At 39.5% G+C, this 23,511-nt stretch overlaps 3 protein-coding genes and 2 non-coding genes across 8 annotated transcripts; 1 reads left to right on the top strand and 4 right to left on the bottom strand.

The window, feature by feature from the left end:
- On the bottom strand, positions 1 to 6,500 carry armh1 (armadillo like helical domain containing 1). Of its 4 annotated transcripts, XM_087836489.1 has the most exons (11): positions 6,093 to 6,499; positions 5,874 to 5,942; positions 5,613 to 5,779; positions 5,298 to 5,494; positions 4,960 to 5,044; positions 4,685 to 4,801; positions 4,388 to 4,460; positions 3,386 to 3,515; positions 2,639 to 2,716; positions 2,482 to 2,563; positions 1 to 2,390 (listed from the first exon to the last, which is right to left on the bottom strand). In XM_087836489.1, exons 1-11 carry the CDS (start codon positions 6,296 to 6,298, stop codon positions 2,362 to 2,364), a joined length of 1,233 nt encoding a protein of 410 aa, XP_087692615.1. In that variant the 5' UTR covers positions 6,299 to 6,499; the 3' UTR covers positions 1 to 2,361. The 4 variants fall into 4 exon arrangements, with proteins under 4 accessions (XP_087692615.1, XP_087692613.1, XP_087692612.1 ...); XM_087836487.1 differs by having other exon boundaries at positions 1 to 2,563; positions 6,093 to 6,500; XM_087836486.1 differs by having other exon boundaries at positions 2,482 to 2,716; positions 6,093 to 6,500.
- A 1,554-nt stretch (positions 6,501 to 8,054) lies between these two features.
- LOC118453472 (5S ribosomal RNA) lies at positions 8,055 to 8,173 on the top strand. The gene has a single exon (XR_004843325.1). It is a non-coding gene; the product is annotated as a 5S ribosomal RNA (ribosomal RNA).
- Positions 8,174 to 10,368: 2,195 nt separating this feature from the next.
- On the bottom strand, positions 10,369 to 10,487 carry LOC118453473 (5S ribosomal RNA). Its single transcript, XR_004843326.2, has one exon. It is a non-coding gene; the product is annotated as a 5S ribosomal RNA (ribosomal RNA).
- Positions 10,488 to 13,785: 3,298 nt separating this feature from the next.
- On the bottom strand, positions 13,786 to 15,258 carry LOC102783529 (mast cell protease 1A-like). Its single transcript, XM_006800409.3, has 5 exons — positions 15,171 to 15,258; positions 14,945 to 15,092; positions 14,724 to 14,853; positions 14,325 to 14,576; positions 13,786 to 14,225 (listed from the first exon to the last, which is right to left on the bottom strand). Exons 1-5 carry the CDS (start codon positions 15,256 to 15,258, stop codon positions 14,067 to 14,069), a joined length of 777 nt encoding a protein of 258 aa, XP_006800472.3. The 3' UTR covers positions 13,786 to 14,066.
- A 4,728-nt stretch (positions 15,259 to 19,986) lies between these two features.
- Positions 19,987 to 22,319, bottom strand: LOC102783245 (duodenase-1-like). Its single transcript, XM_035911909.2, has 5 exons — positions 22,262 to 22,319; positions 22,043 to 22,190; positions 21,833 to 21,962; positions 20,857 to 21,120; positions 19,987 to 20,765 (listed from the first exon to the last, which is right to left on the bottom strand). The coding sequence occupies exons 1-5, from the start codon at positions 22,317 to 22,319 to the stop codon at positions 20,604 to 20,606; spliced, it is 762 nt and encodes a 253-aa protein (XP_035767802.2). The 3' UTR covers positions 19,987 to 20,603.
- Positions 22,320 to 23,511: the final 1,192 nt, after the last annotated feature.

Genomic DNA, 23,511 nt, shown 5'->3' on the forward strand with positions numbered 1-23,511 from the left:
AAGATAGGGGCCCGTGCCCTGGAAAGTGTTGCGGTTCCGGCGGCGTCCGGTGAGCTCTCACTGGCCCTTTAAAATCCAGGGGAGAAGAAAAGGAACCAGCCAAGGTGTACCCTCAGTGGCCGAGGAACAATATGAGAAAAGCACCACCAAAGCAGGAGATGGAGCAATACTGGAAGAGCATATGGGAGAAGGATGGAACCCATAACAGCAAAGCTCAGTGGCTAGTGGATTTAAGAGCAGGGTCCTGTTAATTTGGGTTTCACCCAGGACTGTATAGGTGTAGGTTGAATAGCAGTGGTGTTCACCTTGGGGTGTCGGTCAGAACACACAGGACACGCAAATAAGGTTATTTCTTCTTTACTGTCATTCTTTGGCACAACAACACAGTAATGCAAAAACAGGCTTACGGGGTGGTGTACAAGAACCTGTAGGTATGGGAGTTGGGGTGTGTGATATACGAACATAACATATACAAAATACTGAATATAATAAACATTCAAGTCTGTGAAGGTTCTCAGTCATCCAGGTCATCGTAGTCTAAGGAGCTTGGAAAGAAGGGAAGGAAAGTTCACCAGGGAAGACACAAAGGACAACTGTTTGCCTTTCCTGGACTGCGCTGTGCACATTGAAGAGAATGGCAACCTCAACATTGAAGTTTACTGGAAGCCCACACACACGGACCAGTACCTCCTCTTTGACTCCCATCACCCTCTGGAACACAAACTTGGGGTAATCAGGACCCTGCACCACCGGGCAGAACATGTTCCCTCTAAGCCTGAAGGGAAAAAGAAGGAACACACACATGTAAAGGAAGCACTTAAAACATGCGGTTATCCTAATGGGGCGTTTATAAAGTCAGCAAAGACGCACAGAAAAGAAGATCAGACACCAGCGAGGGACGATAAGAAAGACAGACGCAACAACATTGTCATCCCCTATGTAGCCGGTGTATCAGAGAAACTCAGGAGAGTTTTCTCCAAGCACGACATCCCGGTGTACTTCAGACCCAGCAACACACTCAGACAGAAACAGGTTCACCCGAAAGATAAAACTCCTAAACACAAACTTAACAATGTGGTGTGCGCTGTACGGTGCAGCGAGGAATGCCCAGACCTCTACATTGGAGAGACCAAACAGCCACTTCAAAAGCGCATGGCACAACACAGAAGAGCCACCTCCACAGGACAAGACTCAGCAGTTCATCTGCATCTAAAGGACAAAGGTCACTCTTTCGAGGATGCCAACGTTCACATTTTGGACAGAGAAGACAGATGGTTTGAAAGAGGAGTGAAAGAAGCCTTTTACGTCCACTGTGAGCGACCATCTTTGAACAGAGGCGGTGGTTTACGACACCAGCTGCCTGCCATCTATAATCCAGTTTTGAGATCCCGTCCCAGACGCCCTTAACGCCCACTCACATCCTGGGCCGTCTGACCTCAGGAAATCACATGATAGGGTGGGGCCAGGTTTCACAATGACTCTCCACCATTTGACCTTAGAACTGAAGAAGCTTCTCGGATGAAAGGTGAAACGTCTTCAAGCAACTCAAAGAAGTCCAGACGCTTTTCTTTGGATGACTGAGAATCTTCACAGACACCTTAATTTTAAGTTCTTTCAAATCCCTTGGATGTTGTCAAATTAACATACTTAATTGCAAAATGATTATTTTTTAGATTGGGTAGTTAAATCGTAACCTTACATTTTACTGTACTTACTTTGAAGGAGTTGCCTTTAGGGAAGTAATATCCCCCAAACTGAAGTAAAATAGTTAGTGTATCTGTGCTTAAGACCCCAAAGGGAAGTACGGTCCTCATAAGTGGCACAAAATGGTTTATCTGTGTTGGTTTATCACTGAAGACCCCAAAGGGGACATTAAACATTCCCAGTCCCGAATAGGAAGGTAAAAATACTGTATGAAGAAATATTGCTTAATGAAATGAAAATCTCAAGTGATTTTTTTTTATTTCTGTGGATTTGGAGGTGTAAAATTCAGTTGCCAGCCTGCTTCTAAACCAAACAGAAACCGGTGTCCCCAAAGGGTGGGAGTTAAAAAGTGCGACCTCAAATTTGACTCAAGTGAGTATACACACACGTGTGTATACCTCAAACACATATAAATTCCAAATTTATTTATTTATTTGTATTTATTTGAGAAGAAGCCCCAAAACTATGACAGAGCTTCCATTGTCCGAGCCATTTCTCGCTATATTAATATAAATGACTGAGCTTCCCATTTTTCTAGTGATAGATAGAATATTTTTTCTTAATACAAAAACAAATGGTAGAACAGGTTATAGGTATTAATACAAACATTTCTAAAAACCTTATTTATATCCGTTTATGAAACTATTTTTCCTCTGGTCAGCTGTCAGACTTGTTACCATTTAAAACTGAAAAAAGAAAAAGAATACAATTAGTTTCACATAGTACAGGAAATATAGGAAAATAATCAGCTGTCAAATAAAACAGTAAAATCATTACCTTGTGACATGTTAATCTGATTTGTTAGCAGCATTTCTGCTTCTGTTTCATTCATGTTCATGTATACAGTGTCAGCTTTGTTCTGTAGAAAGATTGTGATTATATTAGTTGGTACTGACTTGGAGCAATGCACCTTTAACTTATCGTTATCGCTTACTTTGAACTCTGCAAACAGAGCGCTGCCCATCACTCTCCGCACTTGGTCCTCAACAGCAGGGAAGGAGACGACAAAGTACTACACAGAGATGAAAGCAGACATCAGAAGCTGATATTCATATGTCTGAATTAATGTTTCTTTCTACAGATGCAAAACCAAAACAAATGAGAAACGGAGATGAACCAAACACATTTTTACAAACAGCCCAACTTCAAGAAAAGCAGCCTCTGTTTCCACTTAATTACAAGGCTGGCACTTTCTGATTCTAATTTAATGCAAAAGAAAAAAAAGGGCTTTACTGGAACACAATAATTGCAAATTACTGCTTACACATTTTTTTAAAGAGGGTGGAGGCAGTGGGGACCAAGAAGCAGTCATAAGAAAACTCATAAGTAATCAGAAAATTCTATCAGAACAGTAACAGAAACTCAAACCATCTAAAACAGTTGAAAATTGGGCAAGACATAATGACTTTAACTGTCCTGCTTCGTAGACATGCATTAGTAGATTGCTGACAGGACCACATTCAAGCATGAGGTAATGAAGCTCTCAAAAAGCAGTTACAACTGTGAATATGTCCTATTCTGCTGAAAAGAAAAAGTAAAAAACAAAAAAAAAGTGAAGTCTTAAAATAGAAGGCTGAAGCGCTTTATAGTATTTTTTTTATTTGTACCAAATGGTTGTGAGAAAATCATCATAGGTGTCATCAGCCTGCTTTTTTGAGAAGACACACACACACTGAAGTACCTCTAACGTTAGACTGGCTTGTATTTGGGCATCAGGATGTTCTCTGTTGCCCATAGTGTGCAGAAGATGCTGGATCACTCCAAGAGAGAGCAGCTCACGAGAAAGCTCTTGATCTTTCTCAGCCAGCAACCTTTAACAAATATTGAACATCATTAAAATGCAGAAAGGACATCGGGCATAAAACTGCCAAATCAAACATGGGGAGCTACCGGCTATTGTGAACCCTTGTGACATGGGAGCAGCTAAAGATAGCTACTGTATTACAATATATAAAGCTATCACACTGCCATGAATAAAATGTTATGTCATGGTTTTATCAAACCATGGCCTAAAAAGTCAGTTTAGCTTCATGCATCTCAATCTATTTACTGGGAAGTATAAACCACTGTGAATCTAAATCACCCTTTTTGCTGCCAAAGAAAGTGGTAACAAGGCAACAACACGACACCTGCCAAAAAGGAAATAGTTTTGCAGGTGGTGACTATAAACCATTGTTCTCTTCTTATCCTGACAGATTTTTCTCCAGTTTTGCTTTTTTGCTTATGACTTTGTCACTGCAGCTGGGGTTTAGGAGGTAGAGCAGGTTGTCTACTAATTCAGTTTGAGCACCTGGCTACTACAGTCTGCATGTCAAAGTATCCTTGGGCAAGAGACCAAACCTTGAGTTGTTCCCCTTGCATCTATCGTGAACAGCTCAGGATTTTTGTTTATACTGTCCTCATTGAGTTTCTGTGGGTGTGTAATGCAAATGTTAGAGAAGATATAAGTATGTATGTATGTAAATGAGTGTGTGATTTGTTTCTAAAGGTTTGGTCATAACATCCACATGACGCTCCATGAGCACGGCATGATAGCAATGGTTTTTGGCAACCACCTGCAAAGCCATCATGGTTTTGAACAATTCACATTATGTTCTGTTTGCTAACTGGATAGACAGATATCCCAGACGTTTAACTGAGTTTGTGTTATACTGTGATTGAGGGGGTTATTTGGACTCCATACCGTATTGTTTTAGCTGCAGCAGCTTGCTGTACAAATACAGGGAAAGATCCAGTCATCTCAGTCATCTTTGAATCTGACAAAATTGTATAAGGTTGTCAATAAAACTTTTCATGAAAATGACTGTGACAAGTTAGGGCTCATTTACAAAATTATAACACATTCACTGATGGGTTGTGTAACTGTATCAGAAACTGCAGAAAGGCACCAATTAAAATATGAAAAGGCAGCAATAATTGGTCAAAAGAAAGAGGTGTATATTAAAGGCTTTCACAGCGCACAACCAAACTCTAATGTCACCTTTGCTGATTAGATGCTGGTGTTCTTTTTCTTTAAAAGGCCTCAGTAGAGCCACCAAACCAGTCAGTAGAACTGCCTTCACATCATAATGCTTCAGGTCTAAGATGAGTTTAATGGCTGTCAAAGATATAAACAGACAAATCCAGAAAAGCTGATTAATAATAACAGGATCACAATTTTTCATCGATAATCACAATGGCTGATGGAATGATTTGTTATTTCACAGGACACAAAGAAATTTCAGGATAAATTTAAAAATTAGCGTGTCAGCTTACCTTCATCCTGAACTTCCAGGTGTAGGGATCTGAGTGTGTTAAGCAGAGGCTCTACAATGCTGTGATGGGCTGTTTTCATTTTTCGCTGCAAGAGAAAAAATGTTTAAAACTAAAAATCAGTTCTGCAAGACACAGACTGACTGCAGTAATATACAGCTTTGTGCATACTCTGTAAAATGGCCTGTATTTGTATAGCGCTTTACTAGTCCCTAAGGACCCCAAAGCGCTTTACACAACCAGTCATCCACCCATTCACACACACATTCACACACTGGTGATGGCAAGCTATATTGTAGCCACAGCCACCCTGGGGCGCACTGACAGGTGGCTGGCTTCACCTGGATGATACATAAGGTGTGCAGAATGAGCTGCAGGGATTTAGGTGAGCTACAAGTCATGCAGCTAATCAGATATTTGTAGACTTGGTCCTGATATCTGGGATTTCCGTGGGACAGGGACTCCAAAAGGACCGACGCTGCCTCTTTGGTTTCATCTCTGTTTGATGTGGACAGGCACTCGCCTATGACTTTAACACCTGGAAACAAAGCAAAAGAAGCATTACTGATAAAAGAAACTATATTGTAGGCTGTTTTAAAATCTGATCTAAAATCTAAAATAAATTTACATATGCCACAGACAAATGTGAAATTTACCGTGACTTTCACAGATGATCTCCTTGTACTTGCGACCTGCTTTTGAGACAGTGAGTAGAAGTTTGATGGCTCCGGCCTTGTCATCGTCTTTGCTCTGAGAGTGGCTCAAAATGTCCAGCAGAGTGAGAACTCCTCCATCCTCCAGGAAGTTCATCAGATACTGATCACTGATCAAATCAGAAAGATGGCTTATTGAAAGAAAACATCTGTTGGCCTAAAGATATTTTTGCAGATTACAGTCCTGCATTTTGGGTCACTCACTGACAAGAAGCAGACAGAAAAATCCCAAGTGCTTTCAGCTGAAGTCCCAGGAAGGTGCCTAACATGTATCTGAAGTATTAGTAAAGGGTTGTCCAGTTGATTTCCCTGTCATTCAAGAGCAGGAACTCATATCCTTCATCCGATCCACAGAAGTCCAAGGTCCTAACTCATACTTTATCAAACTCTCACATGTGCAGACCACGGCTGAATAAAGGATACGTGAGCTTCATCCATGTGGTAAGTCGAGCTAGGAAGAGACTGGCGACCTGCGCAAACTCCAGCTCCAGCTCATAAAACGTCTTCCCCGTGTTTTGAGTCACAAAGGTGCTCAACATGCGACCGCGGACCCTCATGTCACTGCGGTCCCATTCCCGAAGAAAGCTGAGGACTTTGCCGATGTTAGCTTGTTGCTCTTGTGTTGACATCGTTTTGTTGCCTTGCTTATCGCTGGTAAACCGAAATTAAGCAACAGCGAAGAAGCAGAGCCAGAAATCGGAATAATTATCCAGAGATACAGAATAACATCTTAAATTCAGAGGCTTGATTTTGGTAGCTTTCTTCCTCTATCCCTGGTTTACTGCTGCTAACTCGCGGTTGCTTAGTAACGGCCACACACTGGCACCCGGAAACTTGGTGGGAGGAAAGTCAGAAGAACTTCTGACACTACTGCCGCTAAAGACAACTACGAGTGGAGTTGACAACTTTAACACGGTGGAGGAGTTTTTCGCGGAGAAAAAGGTACCTTTGGAAAAGCTGGACTACCGACGGAGCTCCTGCTATGATCGTCAGACATACAGGATTCATCGCTCACTGTAAAGGTGACACAGAGTTCCCAAACTTTATGCATTACCACTGCATCATTCACCAGCAGTCGTTATGTGCAAAGGTGATCAGCTTTGGGCACGTCATGACTCCCATCATGAGTGGACCTTTGACCTTGCATTTTTAAGGGACATTACTGGGAAACTGAACCATTTGAACTGTGAGCTACAAAGCAAAGGTAGGACTGTTGCTGACACGATGCTTTAAATGCATTAAAAGCCCAGATGAACATTATCTCATTGCAAAGCTGGATTTAATTATTGAAAAACAAATGTGGTCGTTAAATGTAACATATGATAATTAAACAAAATGCTGCAGATCTGGTGACAAGTTCAGTAAAATCTTATGATTTGTTAAAAATTGTTAGTGGCAAGTGAAAATGTTGTAGAAATGATCATTTCAAAATGCAAATACGCGTTGCATATTCATATTTATCTGTTTCCTACCTTGTCTTAAACATTGTTTATAATTATTGTGAGAAATCATTAACATAATCAGTGTCTTTACATAGATAAATATCATTAATTATTAATGATAACATATAGTTAAAGGCAAATTGACCAAATTTGTTATTTCAGAAGTGTGTATCAAACTGGTAGCCCTTCGCATTAATCAGTACCCAAGAAGTAGCTCTCAGTTTCAAAAAGGTTGGTGACCCCTGCTCTGTACTCTACTCTGTGGTCAAAATTGCTTGGTCCCATTAAAACTTTTTCGCATTGTATTTGTTTTTACTTTTACTTTAAATCTAGTCTCTACCAACCAAGACATTTGGTGGACTGCTGTAACCTGGGTTTTGCCCAAGCAGAAGACAAGGCTTGTTATGTACTGGCATCTCTGGCTGTGACTGAGGAATAGAAGAAACATGTTGAGGAAGCAACAATTGGGCAAACAAAGAATGCATTGTGTTAAAAGGTGTCTTCTGCTAGGTGTTAACAATGGTCTCCTGTCAAAGTGCTGACAAAGCTGCTTATCTTCCGAGACGAGATCTGATGTGTTCATGTATGGGCATAAGCGAAAGAGCTTAAAACCCTCACAGTCATGGTGTAATGACACATACACGCTTACATTTTTATCTGCTATGTAACTTAAAGTCTCCAAACAACAACAATGTTTGACTTCCAAATCTTCCTAACGCACGGTGTGCTCTCTATCACTTGTGCTGTGCTGTAATAAACGAACATGTGTTATTATCCAGATGTTACTGCAGGAAAAGCATTTTTGCAGATCAATGTTGAAGTTACAGTTAATAACGAAGGTTTGCATCTTTTCGCTGTAACATATGAAATGTATCACAATAACATTTATTGAACTGTGTGATATTTGCCACCTATAAAAGGTCTTTTGTAGAGCGTCTCCCTCGCTTACGGCCATACCACCCTGAACACGCCCGATCTCGTCTGATCTCGGAAGCTAAGCAGGGTCGGGCCTGGTCAGTACTTGGATGGGAGACCGCCTGGGAATACCAGGTGCTGTAAGCTTTTCGCTTCTACACACAAACAACAGAGGGCGCTGCTGCTCAATCAGTGGAGACATCTTCAGTAAATACTCACTGATAACATTTCTAAAACTGATGATTTTAGCTTTTATAAACAAATACATAAATAAAATATAATAATAATAATTATTATTATATATATATATATATATATATATATATATATATATATATATATATATATATATATATATATATATATATATCTTTACAATGCAAATGATACAAACTCAGTGAATTCACTTATCTGGTGGGTATTTTCTGTAAGGATCACTGAGGTTCTGCTCAGTGTGATTCATGTGTCTGAAAGCTTCAGCATGTCAAAGATGCACCAACATTATCTCCTGGCTTTAGTTTCCAGACTGTCAGTAGATGTTGCTGCAGTCTGTAGCTTCCTCCTGTTTTCAACTCTGTACAAAGAACCTCAGTGATGATGTCAGTGATGATATCCACTCTACTGAATCTGAACCTCCACAGCTGTCTGATGGACTCGCTGAGATTAAAAAATTAAAACAAACAAATTTAATAATACAAATAATTTCGGTTCCAATATTTAATCATTGCTGTAAGTAGACGATCAGTATCACTGTATCTAGAGCTTCTTTACATTTTTTTGTGCACATGAACAGACAGACTATATTGAAATACTTAGTCTGAAAGATTTTTGTATTTTTTGTCTGTTTTAATTGCACACATGGTGCAGAATAATGCAGTCCACATCAACTCCATCACTAAGACCTCAGCACTAAGACAAAATGTAATCATTACCTCTATAACTTTGTCAACAGAGCATTATATTATCATCACATCATTAACTGTTCCATATAATGAGTATAAAACTCCTCTCTGCGCCAGAGATTTTAAAACCGAATAGTGTGTGTGGTTTCACAAGTGCTTCATTTTCAGGTTAATAAAATTCTCTAGAGCAGCAGCTTAGTTGTTTTAGTTTATTTAATGAGAGATGGCAGGCAAGCAAGAACATGATGAGAAACAGGCAATGAGGAAAAAACATCAACATGTAGAATATACACTTATGCAAGTGAAACAAGAAAGCGGAGTCTAAAGGATCCTGCCATAACTGCTGTGATTGTGATATTTTTCCTCATTCATTGAAATGATTTCTCCCACAAAATATCCACGAGAGGAAAGTTCACCAGGTCAAGTCAGCTACAAATAACTGATAATATGGTGGAGGCTTCCAAGGAGGAACTGAAAATGTGCAGGGATATGAATGAAACGGAGCTTTTATGAGTCATTGAGGTGTCATCTTCTCCTGCTGGTGATGTGATACCTAAAGACACCCACATCAACAAGAGCTAACCTCATGTGAAATGAATTTATGGTAAGAAAGTGACTGATCTTTTATCAGTTCAGATAAATGCATCACTGATTATTCTGAACACTTCTGCATCACTCAAACTAACTTCTTGTTGAAGTTGGCCGACAGGATTTTGAAGGAGGACACAGTGGATCCCCCCTTTAATGAGCATAATATCAGTGAATACTAAATGCAAATAATCAAAATGCTCATTAAAGAAGCAGTGCTCTGTAGTTATCTAATGCAAGTGCTATCTGTTTCAGGAAATAACCGCCATCCGTAATCAACACAAGGTTTTTTGAACTGTCAGGTTTGCAGACAACATGGCACACATGAGGAATGGGAATTCCTCATGTGTGCAGGAAATTTGGGGAACACTTATAGTTGATGTCTTAATTATGCAAATAGCTACTATGAAGTTGATGCTTCCTGTTCTGTCAGACAGAAAACAACTATTTGTATCAAGTTACATCACATTGTCTGAAATAAAATCATTATAATAAAGTTAAATACGTATATTTTTAGATAAAATCTTTAAGTATAATATATAAGATGATATTTCAAAGTCACAAAGGTAAAACTCTTTAAAATGCCATACCAAATGTAGGTCAAATGAATAAACTATAGATCTAAAAAAGAAAAGCACATTTGTTCAATGTTCTCTAGGAAAAAATGAGGATCATTTTTGTCGCTGGACTTTCACAACCAGAGAACCGGCGTGAAGAAACCTGATACGAAGCTTTTAAAAGTGAGCATTTTCCAAGCATCAGTTTTAGAAATGTTATCGGTGAGTATTTACTGAAGATGTCTCCACTGATTGAGCAGCAGCGCCCTCTGCAGTTTGTGTGTAGAAGCGAAAAAGCTTACAGCACCTGGTATTCCCAGGCGGTCTCCCATCCAAGTACTGACCAGGCCCGACCCTGCTTAGCTTCCGAGATCAGACGAGATCGGGCGTGTTCAGGGTGGTATGGCCGTAAACGAGGGAGCCGCTATATAAAAGACCTTTTATAGGTAGCAAATATCACACAGTTCAATAGATGTTATTGTGATACATTTCATATGTTACAGCGAAAAGATGCAAACCTTCGTTATTAACTGTAGCTTCAATTGATCGGGGTGTTTTTTTGCTCAAAATTCTATTGCAGCTATAAATTCGTATCTGCATGAGGTGTGCATTGGTCCAACTGTTTCCAGTTAATTTTTTTCATTCATTGTAAATATTTGTATTTATTTGTATTGTACAATTATAACAATTATAATTGTACATTTGTAAATATATTCAGATACATTCTTAAAATTTAATTTTGATTTTAACAAGAAAATGTTTTAGACAAAAAGTGTTCCAAATAAATAAAGAGTAACACATTTATCTAGCGTTCCTTATTCTTAATGAAAACGCTTGAAAAAAAAGTAGGCTTTAATCAAATAATGTACCAAGCCAATAACAAGACAATTCTCAACTTGATTCTCTCTCTGACTATATCTAGCCAGTAGCTCTTAAGCTCACGCACTAACTCAGGCTCCTTCCCCACCAGAGAAATGAGATTCCATGTCCCAATTGCCAGTCTTGGTAGCTGGGGATCAGTCCACCAGGGTCTCTGCTCCTGGCCGCTGCCCGGCACCTGATCTCTACGGCGCCTCCTGTGGGTGGTGGGCCTGCAGGAGAATGGGCCCATGTCCCTTTTTCGGGCTGTGCTAGATATAGTCGGGCTCACCTCAACGCACGGCTTGGGCTCTCTAGCCAGTCTCCTGGAGAGAGGGTGAACTCTGTCTCAGTCTGGAGTTGCCCCTGGTGAAAGGCGGCGGGCTGGGGTGGGTATCCTATTATCCCCTCGGCTTGCTGCCTGTACGTTGGGGTTTCTCCCAGTGGACGAGAGGGTTTGTTTCCTGGGCCTTCAGGTTGGAGAACAGGCCCTGACTGTCATCTGCGCTTGTGCACTGAATGGACGTCCAGAGTACCCAGCCTTCTTGGAGTCCCTGCGTGGCGTGCTGGAGGGTGATCCGCCTGGGGACTCTGTTGTCCTGCTGGCAGACATCAATGCTCATGTGGGCAATGACAGTGAGACCTGGAGGGGTGTGATTGGCAGGAATGGCCTCGGGGATCTGATCCGAGCGGTGTTTTGTTTTTAGACTTCTGTGCAAGCCACAGTCTAGCCATATGGAAAAGCAAGTTCAACATAAGAGTGTCCATAAGTACACGCGTCACCAGGATGCTCTAGGCCGCATGTTGATGATCGATTTTATAATCGTATCACCAGACCTGCGGCCATATTTTCTGGACACTTGGGTAAAGAGAGGGGCTGAGCTGTCAACTGATTAGCACCTGGTGGTGAGTTGGAACGCATGTCAGGGGAGGACGCTGGACAGACCTGGCGCGCTTAAATATATAGTGAGGGTACGCTGGGAACGCCTGACAGAGGCCCCAGTCTACAAGATCTTCAACGCACAATTCCGGCAGAGCTTCAACAGCATTCCGAGGGAAACAGGGGACACCTCCTGTGGGAGGTGCTCCGGGAGTATGGGGTGTTTGGTCCGTTGCTACAGGCCATTTAATCAGTCCATTTGAGGATTCAGGGGTGACCCTGAATCCTCCCTTAGCTATGCTGCAATATTTTCAGTCACCTTTCTCACTCACTATGTGTTAATAGACCTCTCTGCATTGAATCACACTTGTTATCAATCTGTGTCCCTCTTCCACAGCGTGTCTTTCATCCTGTCTTCCTCCCCTCACCCCAAGGTCACGGCAGAGGGCTGGCCCTCATGCATTATTGTAGGGTCTACCTTACAATATAAAGCGCCTTGAGGCAACTGTTGTTGTTGTTTGGTGCTGCTTAAATGAAAGACACTAGTCAGAAGCCATTTTGAGAATGCAGTGGGGAGAGGTTAAAGTTATTTTAATCTTCCTTGTATAGATGTATTGGAAATGCAAACATTTGATTGGAAAGGTATTATTTTAGACTCAGAGGAAAGATTCATACAGCAAGTCAGTGAAAAGTAATTTTTGGAGAGCCATAGGTTTACACAAATGGGAAGAAATCTTTATTTTTTTTCCTTTTTACCTGATAAATATCTTGACATGTTGACTGCAATCAGATGACACATGAGTGTGCAAATGACTGAGGTCTTGATGCAAAGCTTTGAGGTTTGAATTCAGAGAGAGGATGACTGTGAGCATAGATGGTCTCTATGTTATATAGATACAGTCTGTGTTGTTTAGGCCTCGTTACTATGCACATTTTCACTAGATATTAGACTAACATTAAGAAAAAATTCTCAGAATTTTGAGATTAGAGTCAAAAATGTATTTCGAAAAAAAAGGTTGAAATGTGAGGATTACCCTTGTTGTCGAAAGACATACTGCTACGGCTGCTATACCCTCTATAAAATGCCTTGTTTAGGCGAGTTATTGAAACAAATCGATCAGGCGTTTTGTCATACAGCATACATCCCCTTGCATTTATCGATGTAACTATCGATAACCTTCCTATCTGTCCATTACAAGCCATTTTCTCGTGTGCAAATGCACTCTTCAACAATTGCGTGTTTTTCCATCCAGATGCAGTTTTCTGCACCATCTTATCAATGTTCTTATACTGATCAGCACATTGTGGTTACATGCTAAAAGAGAAATAATTTCCTTCCTGTTACTAAAACCGATTCTGAAGTACAATTTCAGTCAGAGGATATAGCAACCATGGCAGTTTGTAATCTGTAGTCTCCACATTTAAACTTTTTTCTCAATTATTTTTTCTTATTGTGGCCCTAATACTCGTTTGTACACCTTCAGGGAATTATTCAGATGTAGGAGGAGCACTGGAATTAACAGGAGTACTTGAGTGCTTCCCAGTTGATAGTGGAAAAAAAGTAGTATAATAGTGTGTTTCACAACTTGTGATTACACTTTTGTTTATTTATTACTCTTTTAATTTTTTTCTTCGCTTTCTTTTCTTTTCTTTTATGATTTATGATCTTTTAGCTGTGTCAGGCTCAATGTTCCTCCTTATGGAAATGTTTTACCCAAACGCTGATAGCTCAATTTCCATATTTTCCCTTCCCATAAACCCCATTCGTAAACATGAAAGCTTCCTGTTCACTGGGGGTTTCTTTACCAGATGTGTTAGCCATGCTCACAATTGTCTAATTTTATCTAGCATGCTCAAGTCTCCTACAGACCCTGAATAAAAACAGGCATGGGATTCTATTTTTGACACCAAGCTTGTTGTGGAAATCTGAAATAAAATGAGATGCACACAACCACGTTTTTTTCATTTGCTTATTTAACTGTGGGGGTCAAACAACAGTACAGACAGCATGCCAGCAGAATTACAAGCACCGAAACATATAAAGTTACAAGTTCTCTACATCCCATGGTCATAAAATACATTTAGGACATTGTAATAAAAGATAACTTGAACATCAACACTTGCTGAAAGAATCCATGGTGACAGAATAAAGTGATAAGGAGCTTTAAATTCAATAAGGTCAGCTTGACAGAGCAAAGTAGCAGAATCTTTTTAATTTTCACTTTTGGTTACATCGACAGAGCAATCAGGAATGCTTAAATTACACCTCTGAGAGTCTTGTCGATCCATTGACGGTATTTTGAGATGTCCGTATAGACATTGGGTACATCTGGGTATTTGCAGTTTAAATTTCTGTTGAAAGAAACAACACCAACTGCGAACCCGTTGCAGACCAGAGGACCACCGGAATCTCCCTGTGAGGAGGACATATTTTAATTTTGTCAGTTTATATTAAGTGTTTTATATATTTTGCAAAATCTAATTAGTATATATTGAACGGACAGAAAACATACCTGGCAGAATCCTTTATTTGTTCCATAGCCACCTGCACAGATAGCATTTTCTGGAAGATTAGGCCATTTTTCCTTACAGATTTGATGTTGAATGACAGAAACGTCCACCACTCTCAGCTCATTAGGTCGAGTGTTATTTTCAGTCAAACCCCATCCAGCCACCTGGCACACTTCATTTTCTTGTAGTTTTATTTCAGCATGTGGAAGCTGAATTATCTGTGCTGTGCCGTCTAGTTGAACTTTCCCAGATAACTGAAGACACACAACATGAAATGAAAATTAGAAATGTCTGTTTTCATACAGTAACCCTTTTGCTGTGATGAAATTTGAATTATAACGCCACAAATATAAGGTCTTATAATTCATGCGAAACTGTTACAACTATGAATATGTACTTACTTTAAGGAGCATGATGTCATCACCATATTGAACATCTCTATAATTTTCAAACTTGATGGATTCTTTAATCTTTATTTTTTCATGATGGTCGTTGAGATTGTGGCTTCCAAGAACAACGTGTGTAAGGCTCCTGAAGAAGTAATCAATGAGACTTGGTCAGTTTTAACGAAATGAATAAGAAATTGCCACAAAAGACGTTGGATTACTTACAACTTACTTACCCATCGTCACAGTGTGCAGCGGTGACCACAAAGTCTTCAGCGATGAGAAATCCTCCGCATTTATGACCATGTTTGTTCTGCACTGAGGCCATATAAAGCATTGAGTTCTCTGCTGCCTTTTCCCCATGTATAATAACACTTCCATGCCCTAAAAAAGCCAAACCAAAATTAAGTTAATGTCCCAACAAATGGTTGGAAATTGATAACAAAGAATTGCAGTTCTTACCGAGGCATGCAAGAAGATGGAACAGTAGAAGTTTTTGCAGACCGTGCATGATGTTAGCCAAACAGTGAACTGTTTCTGGTAGGAGCATCAAGGAGACCTTTTTATAGGGCGTTTTGCCTTGTTGGTAAGTATGATAATAATCACTCTCATTTTGACTTTGAACCACATCCTTTTCACCCACCCAGGCCACCCCCACTTTGAGAAATGTGAGAAATGTTGCGAATGTCTTTTTTGTATTTTATTATGGATGCGTAAAACCAAGAAAAAAAACCCTTACATCCGATGACCAAATGATCAAACAACTTTTTTAAGGAGCCAAATTTTGTGTGCTTTCTTTCCCAGGCTAGCTTACATATCAGCTCAGAAAGTGAAAGTGTAACACAATACAGAAACGGTGTAATTACAATACCTTTTTAAAGTCTCACCTTTGCAAAACAATATTTTTAACTGAGTTTTAACTTTGTGGATACTATACCATCACAACTAAACACCCTGCTGCTGGTGACCTTCTACAGATCCACCATCGAGAGCCTGCTCACCTATGCAGTGACAGTGTGGCATGCCAGCTGCAGACAGGAAGAGACTGCAGAGGGTGGTAAACACAGCGCAAAAAATTATCCTTGTCTGCCATCTATAACTCCCATTGTCTCAGCAGGGCCAGAAACATCTTGAAGGGCATTACCCACCCCGGCTACCATCTTTTTAACCTACTACCCTCTAGCAGGCGCTTCAGATCCTTACAGGCCAGAACAAACAGACTCAGGGATAGCTTCTTCCCCAAAGATATCACCATACTCAACTAAAACTTGCACAAACGTAATTTGGACTTCAGTATCTGCACTGACTGTATCATCGTTCTCTGGCGGTCTGTTTGTGTTACTTGGTGCTGTGTATTTATATTATATTTATAGTTATATTATTGTATAGTTTTTTAGAATGCGCTAAGCACATGTGCACTATGGAGCTGTTTTAAATCTTGTTATAATTTGTATAATGACAATAAGGACTTTCAATTCAATCACAACTGGTATTTATATTGAGGATTTTCATAAACAAATCACTCAAAAAACCCCCACCATTATTCGCTGGAATAGATCAAAGCTGCTGAAACACATTTGAATTCTGTGATGAATTGTTTTTCAATCAGGGAAATCACAATTACCAGATTTATGAATTTCATCGTTGTCAGTTACAGCAATAAAACTACTGCATTCACACTATTAATATGTAAAACTGCAACTGATACATATAGATAAGAGTCGAGCATTATCGCTCATCTGTTAACGTGCTAACTGAACACATCAAGTTTAACTGGCTATAAAATGTTGCTGATAAGTCTGACTTTCAACAAACAACCACATGCACATCAAAGAAATACAGCATAATAAAAAATAATATTGATAATAATACAGATACACACATATATATATCCAAAGTTTTATACATATTGCATGTGGGTTAAAACTGCAACACTCTATTGATATTTATTTATTGTTTGCATTATTTTTCATTATTTTATTTTGGCTCATATTCTGTCCAAAGTTTCTGAGACTTTTTACATCGGACTCTGCACTGCTTTACATCAACAGAACCTGAACTCAAGCCACTGGTTCCCTTTCAGCACAAGTCTGAAGGGCAGCCTGAACCTGCTTTGTGCCACGCACACCCCCAGCCTGCACCGTCTGGTCCTGTTCCGCCATAGGTTTCTGTACTGTCTGGTCCTGCTTCGCCCAAGCCAGTGGTCTGTACTCCACTTGAGTCAGTGGTCACCGCACAGTCTGGACCTGATTCGCTCAAGGGTCTCCGTTGACCTCCTGAGGGGTGCAATATTTGCGGCCTCCATCAGCCTCCAGTCCTGTCGCCCAACGGTTTTTGTCATCATTGTCAGCCTCCAGACCCAGATCCACTCCGCCTTCATAGCTGGCCTCCTGGTCAGCTTCCAAAATTGCTCTGTCTTCGCCAGTGGCCACACTTTTGGCCTCCTGAACTGTTAGTTCTTTGTTTTGGTCTCTAATGCTCCTGTTTTTCTTTGTGTTCACTCGAAACACAAAAGATGAACCTTTTGCGAAACAGTCTCTTTTGCTGGTAAGTATGATTATTATCTACAATATTTTTATTTCTAACCACATCCTTTGTTCAAGGTAAGTTTGCACACTTGTGTTGCATAATAATCATAATAATAGTGCCACATCAGTCTGAAGGACAGACATGCTCGTCCATCATTATGCTAACACAATTTGCTGCTCATTTTTAGTTGAACTTTTGAAATTTAAGACACTTTAGGCCTCCCGATTTGTTTCATTCAATATCCTTTATGGCCTCCTGGTCAACTGTAGGTACAAATTAAGTGACTTTGGATATTTTTAATGAGTGGAAACTCAGATGTAAAGACTTTACTGTGGAAATCAATCTTTGTCAGTATGATTAAGTGGCTATTTTGGATTATACATCATTGCCAGTGACTTTTGTGACTTTCTTCTTTGCTTTTTTCCTCTTATTCTCTGCATCTTTCAATGGCGAAGCACAGAAACCAGTTTTCTGCTTCAGTTCTATCATCAGACTCATTGGTTTATCAAGGTTATCTTGGTTATGTAATGGTTGAAAACTGACAAAAAGCCTTATAGTATAGTGTGTACTGGCAACATATAGACATTATATGTGGAAGCAAACTACAATGCGTTTAAAAGTTGTTTATTCCAAGCTTTTTGGATTTTCTTTCCTGTGGTTTTTTACATACATTGATCGACCTGTAGTTTAACTATACTCACAAGTAAAGAAGGCAGATGCCAGGCTTGACACAGCTGAATGGCATTATCTTTGAGATCTGCAGCAAACTAGATGAACCGCAGACACTACAGGATCCAGATAAGCTATTGCTTGTAGAACATGTACGTAAAGTGTTCTTTGCACACACATTTGCTGATTTCTCATGCATTTAGTCTTTGTACTACTACTCTGACTATATTATTATTTTGCATTTGTTTTCCTATAAAATCTTTAGCTGTAGTACACGATGCATATAATCTATTGCTGTATAGTTCAAATCTCATTAGCCTGTGGACAGAGTGTCTGATGTTCAGCCATTAGAAGATGCTATTCAACAATTTAGCTCACTGAAATGTCTGATAAAGCTTTCAGCAGAGGTCTGTATTTCTGAATTTAAAAAGTCCATGTCAAATGCTAAGTCATTACCTTACCTCATCCAAATGTCATCCATAATTGTCCTTCTTAGATAAGAACTGATTTCACTCTTGTCATCCTTGTCCACATGCTGAATCTCTTAAGGCTGTATCCCTTGTACTTTGCCACGTTGTTAAGGAGACTAGTGTAAGGTCATTCAGATTCTCAGCTCACAGTTCTTCTCTTTTCCTAAGTTCTTATTAATTCTCGTACCCAGCTCAAGGACAAGAGGTCAGGAAAAGACGATGGGAAGGATTTCTGGAATGTATCCTATATTAAATATTTTTGTTCTTTCTTGACTGTTTAAAACGTTTGTCCGAAAGCAACCACCATAGATAAAATTATGCACTGGAATTTCGAGGGATTAAGTAAACAGACATCCAGAGGTGAAGTTTTTACACACTGTAACTTTGTCATAAGGATGGACCCACACCCTGAGTATTGGGAAAGGTTTAATACGTTTATTTACAAGCTGTGAATAAAACAAAATGGCACTGTCGGTGATATGGTGAGATTGAGGCTGAGCACATCATCTGGCTGACACGAAGATCTGCCCACATCTAAGTGGGTTCTTCAGTCTTAAAAAATCAGCTTCTGTTCCTTTGATAAGCTGCAGATGAGTTAATCAGCAGATTGATTAAGTAGAGAGACCGATAGCGGAACAGAAGAAGATGTTTTTACATCACTTCTCAGAAGAGACATTTTCAGGCTAGCTTGCATATCAGATCAGAAAGTGAATGTTCTTAGCTCTTACCTCGCCTTTTACCGTCAAAGAAAATGTTTACTATCACAACTTAATTTTAAACGGACAACTTTTTGAAATGAAGAGCATAAGAAGAAACAACATTATTCATTTGCATAGGCCAAAGCTACCAAAACACATGTGATTAGTGTAATAAACTGTTTTGGAATCAAAGAAACCACAGTCACCAGATACCGGTCATAATGTCAGCATTCTCACAGAGATGAAAACACTGCGTTCACACTGGCTAATGACTAAAACAACAACGGCTTGCTAATAACTAATGCTTGCTAATTTACTCCATAGCATATAGCAGATAAGAGTCATATTATCTCCCATCTTTCAATCTGATTGAACATGTATAAATGCCTAGAAAATGTTGCTGACTAAAAATATTTGCTTTAGACAAACAGCCACAAGTACAGCAGCAAATGCAGATACATGCATATTCACAAGGTGTTAATAATAATGGATTGGATTTATATAGCGCTTTTCAAGGCACCCAAAGCGCTTTACAATGCCACTATTCATTCACTCTCACATTCACACACTGGTGGAGGCAAGCTATGGTGTTAGACATATTGCATGTTCTGCGTGCAGAACTAAAACATTACTGAGATACCGAATTCATATATGCATGGTTTTAGTATTAGGGCATTTTATATTTTGGGTCATATATGATCCATGTTTTCTGAGACTTTTTTTTTGGCTATCGTCACGGGTCTTAGGTTGAAGCAATTTTCTTTTTGTATCTATAGCAACGTTTTGCTTTTCAAAGTGGAAAAAACGAAAGCCTTTGGCCTGTTCCTTGGATGCTCCCACAGCAAAGTTCCCCAAAAAAGTTTTGAAAACGACATGAGTAAGAGAAAATACAGTTTCAAGCTTCAGGTTTTATTTTTTGCTTTTGGACTCACTGTAATGCAAAAATGCTTAAAGAGATTTAATCATTCCTGACACCTGACAGTGTAACAGAACATCTTGACTCAGGATTACATTTCTCTGCATGAAATGAATGCAAATGATATTCATATGGAAACATAAACAGTAATCTCACAGAGGAGGTGCTGTTGATTGGTGTCAAGAAGGAAGAGTTGGCTATCATAGTGTGAGAGGGAAGGTACATCCTGGACAGCCTGCAAGTTGTTTGCAGGCGTAACACAAGGAGACAGAAAACCATTCACTGTAAAATCTAAAATCATCAATTAAGCAAACAAGTGTGTCAGTAAACTATGAGAGAAAGCCTCGGCCAACAAGGAACTTTAAACCCAGAACCTTCTTTCAGTCAGCAAATGGTTCTCACCACACACTATTCTGATCTCACACCAAACTCTCCATTTTCTTGTTTCTGACAGATGTGAAAAGTTAATTGAACACTGCCCCCTAATGGTGAAAATCTAGCTCTGATTTCGCTAAAAACTTCCATTGAGGTCTAACAAAATGATCATGACTGGTTGGAGCCCAGGGAAGGAAGGTAGGACAAAAGACGCACTGTGGAAGAGAGCCAGAGATTATTAGCATTTCTTTTTCTTAAGAATGGGTTTGATCCAAGAAAGGAATTTTGATATGTCCGTATAAACGTTGGGGACATTCGGATAGTCACAGATATTGTTGTTGTTAAAGGAAACGACACCAACTGCCAAATTGTCACACACGAGAGGGCCACCAGAGTCACCCTGTGAGGAGGAAATGTTATTATTTGATTTGCCCGTCAATCATCAATCTTTTTTTTTAATATCATAGGTTGTAGAAAGAAAAAAAAGTTACCTGACAGATTCCTTTGTTTTTAAAGTATCCACCTGCACAAATAACTTTAGCCGGAAGCATATTCTGCCAAGCACTCTGACACCTGTCCTTGTTAATGATGGGGACATCCACCACTTGCAGCTCGTCAACATTTTCACCGTTACTTTTTATGGCCCCCCATCCAGCTACACTGCAGGTTTTGTTTTCCTTTAGATTAATTTTTGGATGTGGAAGTTTAATTGGCTTAATAACTTTGTTTCCTTCCAGGCGAGCTTTCCTGGACAGCTAGTGGCAGAAAATAAGAAATGAGATAGAAAAGAGAATACTTAAGGCAAATTTAATAGGGTTTAAATCCAAACCATGTCCACATGTGTAGCTGGTCAGTTGAATAACCAATACGTACTACAATACACAATCATCACTAACATGTTAGTATACCTATTAATGTGCAACACATTGTTAAAGTAAATAAAAACATGTTTGTTTTGTGTCACATATATTGCAAAAGGCAAGCAATAAGGAACTTTTTTTTCTTTCATGTGCTTTCCCATGAGTAACGTATCCGGGGCCAGTTACTTAAAATAAACTACAGTATTGTGTAAAAGTGTTGAGGCACCACTTATTTCTTTATAGTTTGCTTCCAAGGAGCCAGGCTTCACACACGGCTTGCTGAAATGCATAAAATTCATTTCATGTCCAGTTCTTATACCTCACCATTTTCAGAACATTTCAGGTTTTTAGAGTTCTTTTTGAACAGTGACGAGGATAATGCAGTTTGACAGGCATAAAATGGTATTTGTGCACCGACATGGTGACTGTCAAACAGCTACTAGCCAAACACTTGGCCAAAACAAAAGCAAAAGACAAAATCTATCTATATAGCATCAACATAACAGATAAATAATATCAGGAAGTCATGTAAGTAGGATATGCAGCAAAAACCTGATACAGGACCTAAGAGATGCATGTCTATGAGATTCAGGAGTTATCTACTTACTTTGAGAAGCATGATGTCATTTCCAGATAGAACATCCTTAAAAGAATGTTTGCACATCTTCACATCATATCTCATTGTGTCATCAACCTTTTTGAGATTGTGAGTGCCGAGAACAACACTTGTAGGATTCCTACATTAATGATAATAGAGAAAATTGAACGTTTATGTTTAGATGAATTTGAGGTTGCATGAAGAGTTTTGATTACTTACTTAGGAGCACAGTGCGCTGCAGTCATTACAAAATATTCACTGACAAGGAAACCTCCACATATATGTCCATTGTTGTTTTGCACTGATGCCATATACATCATCTGCTTTTTCTCAGCCTTTCTGCCTTTTATGATTTGACTCCCCAGTGCTGAAAGCAAATGTGCAAAATTTAAAAGCAACACACTTTTGCACATCTGTAAGAAATGGATTAAATCTTACCATTATGTCCAAGAAGCATCAAAGTTTGGAAGAGCAGAAACCCTTGCAGAGCGTGCATGATGCATGGAAGTCGGGTGAAAAATTTTTCAGGGAGGTAGTTGACCCCTTTATGCTTTACCTTGCACTCTGTCTGTGGTTTGTGGTTTTTGGGTTTTTTTCACTTCCTGTCTTCTCAGTATTCATTTCACATTTATCTTCACAGAACATTTGAATCACTCTTTATGCTCTTAGAACTGAAAAAGCTTTTCAGATGAGAGGTGAAACGTCTTCGAAAACTTCCAGATGCTTTTCTTTCCGAGCTCTAGCTTAATTAACAGAGTGATGTAGACTAAATGCTGTCACATGTACATGGAGATATATGTATACAATCTACACACACAGAAGTACTTTGTGCAGGATCCCTGATACATCTAACTCACAAAATATAATTAAAAGCACTGTTTTGTTGGAGCGCACGTGCAGAAGCTCCATGATCATTTCTAACAGGCTGAAAAACAGGAATGCAGGAATCAAGCTATCCAGAAGAGCAGTACGGTTAGCAAACATGGCAGTTTTTGTAGTTGTGTAATGACCTATTTTCATGGTCCTATTTGTGTTATGCACGTGTATATTGATGTTTGTGCAAAGCAGGCCAAACCAAATCGTCACACTACCACGACATATTTTTACTGTCTGTATTATTTTTCTTTTCTGAAATGCTGTTTTATGCCAGATAGTAATGGTGCACACACCTTCCAAAAAGTTAAACTTTTGTCTTATTATTCCACAAAGTATTTGTCCAGTCTTTCAAGTCATGGGGATCATCAAGATATGTTTTAGCAAACAGTGTTGGGGAGTAACGGAATACATGTTACGTATTTAAAATACAAAATATGAGTAACTGTATTCCGTTACAGTTACTGTTTAAAAAGGTGGTATTTAGAATACAGTTACTTTGTTGAAATAAATTGATTACACGGCGGTACTTCCCTGTTTCATATTGTCGCGGGTCAGGGCTGTTTGGGTTTTGTTTGACAGCTACGTTCTGTTGTTCCAGGTGGCAGCGTTATGGTTGCCATGGTTACAGGGTGACGCTCTCTCTCTGCGTGTGTTTCCTGGGTGAGAGAGCGCCTGTTGTTGTTGTGCTAAGCTAATAGGCAGAATGCTACAGGTATAGCTCTAAAGAATGTAGCATCATAGGCAGTGTAGTCCGTGCTGCAGGGAGACTGCCATACCCGTTACGTGTCTGTGAGCGAGGGAGGGAGAAAAAG

This window comes from Neolamprologus brichardi, chromosome 23, assembly GCF_056152115.1.
Source record: "Neolamprologus brichardi isolate AB-2024 chromosome 23, ASM5615211v1, whole genome shotgun sequence".
NCBI classification, from domain to species: Eukaryota; Metazoa; Chordata; class Actinopteri; order Cichliformes; family Cichlidae; genus Neolamprologus; species Neolamprologus brichardi.